Source organism: Benincasa hispida, chromosome 9 (genome assembly GCF_009727055.1).
Source record: "Benincasa hispida cultivar B227 chromosome 9, ASM972705v1, whole genome shotgun sequence".
NCBI classification, from domain to species: domain Eukaryota; kingdom Viridiplantae; phylum Streptophyta; class Magnoliopsida; order Cucurbitales; family Cucurbitaceae; genus Benincasa; species Benincasa hispida.
This window is the reverse complement of record NC_052357.1, coordinates 21,903,889-21,912,417: the sequence shown is the minus strand read 5'-3', so window position 1 is coordinate 21,912,417 and position 8,529 is coordinate 21,903,889. Positions and strand designations below refer to the sequence as shown.

Below are 8,529 nucleotides of genomic sequence, written 5' to 3'. Positions count from 1 at the left end.
AGTTTTAATTTTTTAAAACAAGTTTAAGGAAAATTAGATTAAAAATTTTACTAATATAGACTAATTATGATTTTTTTAATTTAAAATTATAATATGAAAAAATTTAAATAAGTAATTTAATAGAAAAAATACCTTTTTGATTCCTAGGTTTTGGGTGTAGTTTCTATTCGGTCTTTTGATTTTCAAATGTTACATATTTAGTCTTTAAATTTTGAATTTTGTTTTAATTTAGTCTCTAAGTTCCAAAATGTTATAATTTTACTCTTAGTTTTGCTTCAATTTGGTCCCCTAGATTTCAATATTTTACATTTTTAAAATCAATTTTTCATTAAATACTCACTTTTAATCATTACAAAAATTTCTATTAATTAATTAAAATCAATTATGAAGTAACATTTTGAATTTAATTTTAAAAATGATAAAAAAAATAGTGAAATTAATAAATTGTAATCCTTTTAATGACTTTTAATTTATTAACACAAATTAATACTATTGAAATATAGGAACCAAATTGAAGTAAAACTCAAATGTCAAGGGTACAATTGTAATATTTTGAAGCTTATGAACTAAATTGAAACCAAACTCAAAAGTTAAAGACTATATGTATAACCTTTTAAAATCTAAAGACTAAATAGGAACTAGTCTCAAAATTCAGAGATAAAAAAGATATTAGGTTTCAAATATATATCTATTTAAGTTGGTTAAATTTCCAAGATGTATTATTAGTTTAGTTGATTTTTCTAAGACGTCTTTCACTATAAAATGTTAGTCACAAATAAATATTAAAACATTTAACATGCCTCGACAATAAGACGAAAATGTCTTTTCTAACTTAACTTCTATTATTAAATTTCATCCACAATTCCTTCTTGACAAAAACAGAAACAAAAATACAACTGAAGAATACAAAAGCGTGTAGTAATTGTTCACAATGATCATTATCAATGAAGATTAACAGGAGACCAAGAACAATACTAGAGTACAAGCAACTGTTTCTTGAAGGCAGAGAAGAAGTTCCAACAACTCCATGACAATGCATAAGAAGTTTTCATTTCTAGAAATACACTGTCTTTGACAAATGATTTTGCTTCGTAACATTGAATTAGCAACATTAGTTGATGTTGCTGTCTATATTTTGGAACCAATGAATAAAGAATCTTGATCTAAACTGTTTGGCCAACCAATTGAACCCCCGTTTATACAAACAGCCAATTCATCCAGCTCCACCAAAAAAGTGACAAGAAACCAGATGAAGAACATAATCTTTTATCTTTTAACTTCTAACTTTTAACCAACCACCCTATTGACTTCAAAGAATAGCAATCTAGCAGGAAGCAACAACACCACAAGCAGATTCATATGCTGTGAAGCAACAAGCCTACTGAACCGTCTCAACGACTCTCTTCCCGTTTGAAGGATTCCAGAGAAGTTGAACTGGTCCTGCCCAAGGTTGATCGAAATGGTGGGCCGTCCTATCACAATTCCTATATCAACCTTTCCTGGAGCCACAAGAGCCCACCAGACCTTGCGCCGATGTTGTCTTCTTGCTTTCCTTATACGGTTTAGTTCTTGACGAATCACTCCTCGAACTGACTTTAGGTATGAATTCATGTCGTGATCTCTTTGGATTGTTCCACCTGAACCATAAGCGGACCGATCACTAAGAGTCTCGAGTGGATGAGGCGTGTTTAGGAATACCATCTGTGCTGCTCGGAGTTGCTTCTCTGCATCACTGACATCAGATTGTGGACAGCTTAAAAGATACAGACCACTACCTGAAGGAAGGAGATCATGGCTTGGAGAGAATTTCTCATCAGGCTGCAGAATTAGAAGCTCGCCCATTGGAGCATACAACAATTTCTGCAGTTCATATAGTTGACAATAGTTAGATTATGACACTTGACCAGGTATTTGTAACATAGAAAAAGCTATTTGATCAGTATAACATTTGAAGTTCACCTGGTTCATTAGACATGGATGATTCCTGAAGTTCCCATTGACGGCTTTAAGAAGTTCTGCTACGTGGTTCGGATACTGGCACGAGAAGGCTCGTGGTACTATATCTCTATGTAATGTTACAGCTTGAAGGTGGTTCCGAGGCAAACCAAGTTTACGAAGTAAGCGGTCGCCTCCACACATTATGGATGGCGCACCAAATGTAATGACAGGAAGCAAGGAAGAAACTGGAACCTCGTTTCTTATCAAGAGCATGAGATTTACAAGCAATGCCAAGCTTCCTCCTAAAGAATGACCAGTAAATCGAAAGTTGGCACGGTCACCGTGGGATTTTAGGTGTTCAAGGACATCAGGCAACATCTGTTCATACATTCCTTTAGCAGCCTCATAGATTCCTCTGTGGACAAGGACTCCTAGTCCCTATATAACAAGACATTTAAACAATATCAGTTTGTTGAATATTTAGAGTTTCATCATATCTCAACATTTATAGCCAACTTATAACCAACAAACTACAGCAATTGATTTAAATGTTTGAAGCAAGGATTTGTACCTCGAAATCGATTGGTTCGAAAAGCAAATTTGCTTGCCAAGATGCCAGTGATTCAGATCCCTGCACCAATGAGAGAAATATCTTCTAAATTAGATCAAATACGTCCAAATGGTCATAGGTGATCGTTAACGTTTAGAATGCCGTTTTGGCATCGAATTAACACTCCGATGGACCGATCCAAATAGAACAAAAGTTTTTTAAAATCAATCAAATGGCAGCCCCTAGTAATCTCATCCCTAAGCTACTCTTCAATTTATTCTTTTTCTGGCATGAGGGAAGGGAAATGTACCTGAATGACAAAGAATCTTGTACTGCTCTCAACATCGTCGCACACAAACCATTCGCACGGTGAGGATCGAGTTGAATTCAAATTGTCTGCTACAGCCTGCTTCACTTCCTCCTTTGCAGCAACAACAGCAGTAACCGAATCTGTGGTCGCCATCAAAGAAGCCATCTCTGAGCTCATCATATCAACATTGTTCTGATTTTCTTCTTCAAGTGAATCCTCAGTTTTAGAAGATCTGAATGGTAGTATTTTTCTGGTATGAGAATGCAAATAAGAAGCAGCAGAGGCAGCAATCTCATAAGCCGTAGATGCACTTATTCCATCCTTTTTCTGCCCTTCTTCACACTCTACATTATTGTTTATGTCCTTTTCAACCTCTTTAGATTCATCTGGCTCTTGGGTTTTCTCAGTTTTCAAAGTTAATTCCCTCCTTTCTATTGAAGAAGTTATATAGCGCAGACCATAATATCTCAGCAGATTTTTTGGCTGCATTAACAAAAATGAGATCAGATTTATAAGAATCTCCAACAAAAGAAGCAAAAACTTCAGTTTATCAAGCTAGCTGAAACGATCAAGAACATGTAATTAAAAGAAGCTAAAACCAATAAAGCAACAGAGGAGATGCATTCCAGATCGTTTCTTAATTCTTATAATTGCAAATTTTTATTGAAAAATGAAGCAATTTATTGTTGAGAGCCACCCAGATTTCTTGATTAGCATACAAACCTTAACCTGAGGTTTTCTAATTTATAAAACAAAATACAAAATTGTCGTAGTTGAATCAAAGTCTGTACCTTAATTTCAGAAATGGAGTATGCGAGGCACCCTAAATATGACATTTGAGCATACAATCTCGCTTCAGCCAAGGAAACCCGTCGAAGCAATCTCGAAAACGAATGTTTATCAAATTCAATTTCCTTTTCATTTTCTTCCTCAACGATTCTGCAAGTATCACAAAATTCATCGTCATCACAAGAAATTTCTCGATCTTCCACCACATGGTCTTCTTTTTCCCTTTCCTTTCTAAGCTCATCTTCTTCAATTCCCTGCTTCTCCTCCTCTCTCCACAGAGATCTCACCTGCAAAATCTTCATTACCCAGTTTCCACTTCTCCACTCCGATCCGGTTGCCACATTTTTATTTTCCTCCTCACAAACGACTCTCCGATCGTCTTCGCTCTCCACCAAAACGGCGTCGTCAAGCGCCAAACCACCACGCCTCGAATTCCCATTTTCACCACTCCGACTCCACAGCGATTGCAATGGATACTTTAAAGAAAACTTCAGAAACGACGAAGACGAAGACGACGACGACGAAGAAGACGAAGATATCGTTTTCGACGATTTCTCAACCGCCGCCGCCGCCGACGACCGACCGGTCGTACTAACCTGAGACGGATTTACACGAACATCCAGAGCGCCATTCACTGATAAAGACGAAGCAATCCCATGGATTCCAGGATTCAAACAGAAGCTATCCATTATTTTCGTTTTTTCTCTAAATCCAATATACTCTGTTTCTAACAACAACAAAAATTGATCAATCGACTCGATTACAAATCAGAATCAGATTCCAATACTTAAAAAACGAGATTCACGCGAGAATTAGCCTATAAAAAAGACTCCGATGATCACCACAATCTTTGAATTTGGGTTGTCTTGTTGAACTCCGACGAGAAATTCGTAAACAGAAATTTAGAGAGAGAGAGAGAGAGACAGAGAAAGAAATCAGGAAACTGTGCTCTTATAGACTTGCGCAAGACGAGGTTCATACTATTTCCGTATCCAAACAGGTCACCTACCTTCCACGATTTTTCCTTTACTCTTCAGAAACCCAAAAACGACGTCGTAAAAGCCGTTTAAACTTACACGACGTCGTTTCGACTAATACGCAAGCGCGTGGGTGGGTCCCCCTTTTCGTTTCAAAAGTTTCGGGAGCTATCCGGATTTAGCCACGTCAGCATACGCGTGAGCATCACGTGCCACATTAAAATATAGATCCCTGACGTGTCGGCAAAATCTACGTTCCTATCCTACGGAACTACATGATGATCAGTCCTCCTTCTCGTCTGCGAGTAGAGACAAATTTCAACTCGCCCGATTTAGTTGACGCGTATACCGTCTGATTTTGCACGTGGCATCTCACGCGCCGTCCGATTTTTATTAGACGGAGGATTTTTTTTCCCTTTTTCAAAATAGGGTTTGTTTCAATTTTTGGAATTGGATAATGTATTGTCGTTTTTTTGGTTTCTATGTGATATGTGATTGAATTTTGATTATTATTTCACGTTATTTGTAAAGCTCGTGGTCGTCTTTTTATTTGTTGTTTTTTAAAAAATGATCCGCTTTGGATTCAAAGAAATTGACGAGATTAGAGTATTAGTTCATTTTGAATTCTAAAGCGATTCGAATTTGTTTCTTTCGATAAGATTTTATCGATGACTTTATCAAATAATAAACGTTACGATTCCTTTTTTAAAAACAAATATATTTATCTATAGATGGTTCTTTTTTTTTTATTAATATGTTATATATGTTTGATCTTATCAATGGTACTACTTAAATAAAATTACAATTACAATTATTTAATTTTTTAAATCTTAGACAATATTCATTTCAAGATATTAAAAAAAATTATCTGCATCATAGAAAAAATATCATTAAACTAAGCTATCTTTGGCTTCAAATTTTAATTTTAATTCTTAGATTTGGTCAAATTTTGAAATGGATTTCTAAAATAAATGTACTTTGAACTCTTTTAAAAACCATAACACATTTTGGTGAGAAAGTAATAATATTTGCGCGTGAGAAGGTAATAATATTTGCGCGTGAGATTATTTATTTATAGTTCAACAATCTCAAAAGTATGAAATTGAAATATCAATTTTTATAACGATAAACTACCTTCGAATTGATAGTATTAAATTTTAATGAGCTCAATTTATAATAGTTAGGTTAAATTAGTTGGTTAGTTTTTTTGTTTTTGTTTTTGTTTTGTTTTTTTTTTTTTTTTATATATTTTGAATAGTAGGATTAATGAGCAATAATCAATGCTGAATGAGTTAATTTCCTATCTGTACTCAAAAGGAGGGAAAAAACACAATTGTCAATGTGTAGGTTGGATTTAGTTAGTTGTTCTTTAGTCTTTCTTTTATTTTCAGTATTTAAATATCAATTAGGGCCAAATGAATTTTTGGTTATTGAGATTTGAAATTATTATCTATTTAGTTATTCAAATTTTAAAAAAAATACTTTAGTTATTCATATAGATTTGCAAAATTATTCTAAAGAGTTCTTGATTTAATTTTAACCTAACGGAATAGTGACTAGACCGTTATTTCGGATTATCTAACCTATCATTTTGTTTGATTATGTGGCAAACAAAATTAAAATTTTATTTAAAAAGAAAACCATTTTAAATAAAAATAAAATGATTTAAAATATTAATTGAAAATCTTCTTCTTCTCCAAAACATGTCCAATTGACAGCACTCGTCGCTGGTTCAACCACTGACCTCTTCAAGTGATGTGCGTTGTCGCTGACGCCTGAACCACCACACACCACAACCAATTTGTTCATCTCCAAATAAATGTCATATTTAGTTCTTTTATCTCAAATTCGAAACAAAGAATGTTAGTTTTATCACTTATTTAATTTAAACTTAGTTCGATAATTATTTTATTTTTTAAAATAGAGATAGAAATACTACTTCCACTTATGATTTATAATAATAATAATTATTTTTTGTTATATACTTTGTAGGTATGTTTTCATATTCTAATAAAGGTTCCAAACTAAGGGAAAAAAAATTAAATCTTATTTTTTTTAGATTTGAAATTTGTTCATGGATTCAAATGTTTATTGAGAAGAGATGAAAAATATTATATAGAAATTGTGAAAAAAAAACCTTTTTTTTTAAAAAAAAAATGCACAGTGTTTTATGAATTTCTCTCGGACCTTTAATATTAATATTGTTGTTTTCAAAACTTATTAGAGAAATATTGTTGTTTTGAAACTTATTAGAGAAATATTGTTGTTTTGGGAATTCAAGGCTAGAGGTTGAACGTTGAGAACTCGACTAATGTGGAGGTCGAACATTGAGAACTCGACGAACGCATACATTCCATATGTCTGTTTGAGAAGTGCACTATCACTCTACAAGACATAGAATGTGTTGGGTTACCTGTTGATTGGTGAGCCGGTCACTGGAGTGATGTACGATGACTAGTTAGAAGTTTGTCAACTGTACCTCGGTGCGACCCCACCTGCCGACAAGATTAAAGGATCGAGGTTAAGTTTAATATGGTTAGAAACACAATTTCGTGAGCTCACAGATGATACAGACGAGGAAACCGTCATAAAATATGCGCGAGCATATATACTACAAATGATGGGTGGAAGTCTGTTTTCAGATAAATAAAGTCATTTTGTTCACTTGATGTTCCTGCCACTGTTAGCTAACCTCCATGCGGGGCGGTATTCGTGGGGTAGAGCATGCTTGGCATGGTTGTATAGACAACTATGCAAAGCAACAAGACCTGAGGTTCGAGAGATAGCTAGCCTCTCATACTTTTACAACTATGGGCTTGGGAGTGATTTCCAATAATGGCTCCACAGCTACATCATGTTAATGACGCTCAGTTAGTTGGACGAGCCTACGGTTCTCGGTATGTTGTTTTAATTCAATATTTTTATTATATACTGATCTAGTTAATTTAAATTCTAAATTATCAATTTTAAAAATCTAGGTGGAGAGACAAAATTTGTGTGACTAGGACAGCCACACATGTAGTAACTAGTATAGATACATGTTTGATCTGCTTCAATCTGAACAGGTACATTACACTAAACCTAATTGATTATTTTATTCACATTTTTATTGTATTTTTCTTAATATTCTCTAATAATAATATTTGTGTTTCAGGTTATTTGGGAGCCGTACAAAATTATTGTGCATACTTTGCTTAATTTTTATACGAATGGTCAAAACATATGGCGGACGATGAGTCTCTCATATGTTTTTCACATTGGTGAGTGGCATCTTCCTGACAGGGTGATGAGACATTCGGTTTTCAGTAGGATATCCCATCGCCTTGTAATACTGAACCCGTACTGCATGATATTGACCTAAGGATTGGAGATTGGTCCGAAAAAGTTGCACATTTGGTAGTGCGATGGCACTATCGTGCAAGGTTTATTATAGTGGGGGTTTATCTTGAACATTTTGACACATATGTCACTCCAGAATATATTCATTGGTATAATAATTACATAAGGCGCTACGTCACTCGTTCGGGAGCAGCTGTGGGTCATCTGGTAAATGAATGAATATTATCTAATTTTTTAAATTTAAATTTATTTAAATATTGTCTAATTGTTTTATAATTCATAGAGATCGAACAACAGTAGACTCCTGAGGTTGCAAATGATCCGAACCAGGTTCTTGCTATATGTAGTGACAACCAAAGCTATATAGAGAAAATTCATTATATGTACGATATACCTATTGTTCCTCCACCAGCTCCTAGACGTAGAGGACCTGCTCGGGAAGAGGATTAGTTTAATGAGGTTGCACATAATGTGAAGAATTGCTCCCTATGACGCAGACGCAGAGTCAAACTGATTATGTTAGTCCGATGATGATGATGCCAGTATTTGGTTCAGGACATTATGACTCAGAGGCTGGTCCTTCGTCTTCATACGTGTATGGACATGGTCAGGGTCGTGGAAAGCAT

General features: G+C 34.5%; 1 protein-coding gene across 1 annotated transcript; it reads right to left on the bottom strand.

Annotated features, from left to right (window-relative positions):
• Positions 1–821: 821 nt before the first annotated feature.
• On the bottom strand, positions 822–4,511 carry LOC120086541 (phospholipase A1 PLIP2, chloroplastic). The gene is made up of 5 exons (XM_039043242.1): positions 3,590–4,511; positions 2,799–3,281; positions 2,510–2,569; positions 1,960–2,376; positions 822–1,860 (listed from the first exon to the last, which is right to left on the bottom strand). The coding sequence occupies exons 1-5, from the start codon at positions 4,274–4,276 to the stop codon at positions 1,288–1,290; spliced, it is 2,220 nt and encodes a 739-aa protein (XP_038899170.1). The 5' UTR covers positions 4,277–4,511; the 3' UTR covers positions 822–1,287.
• Positions 4,512–8,529: the final 4,018 nt, after the last annotated feature.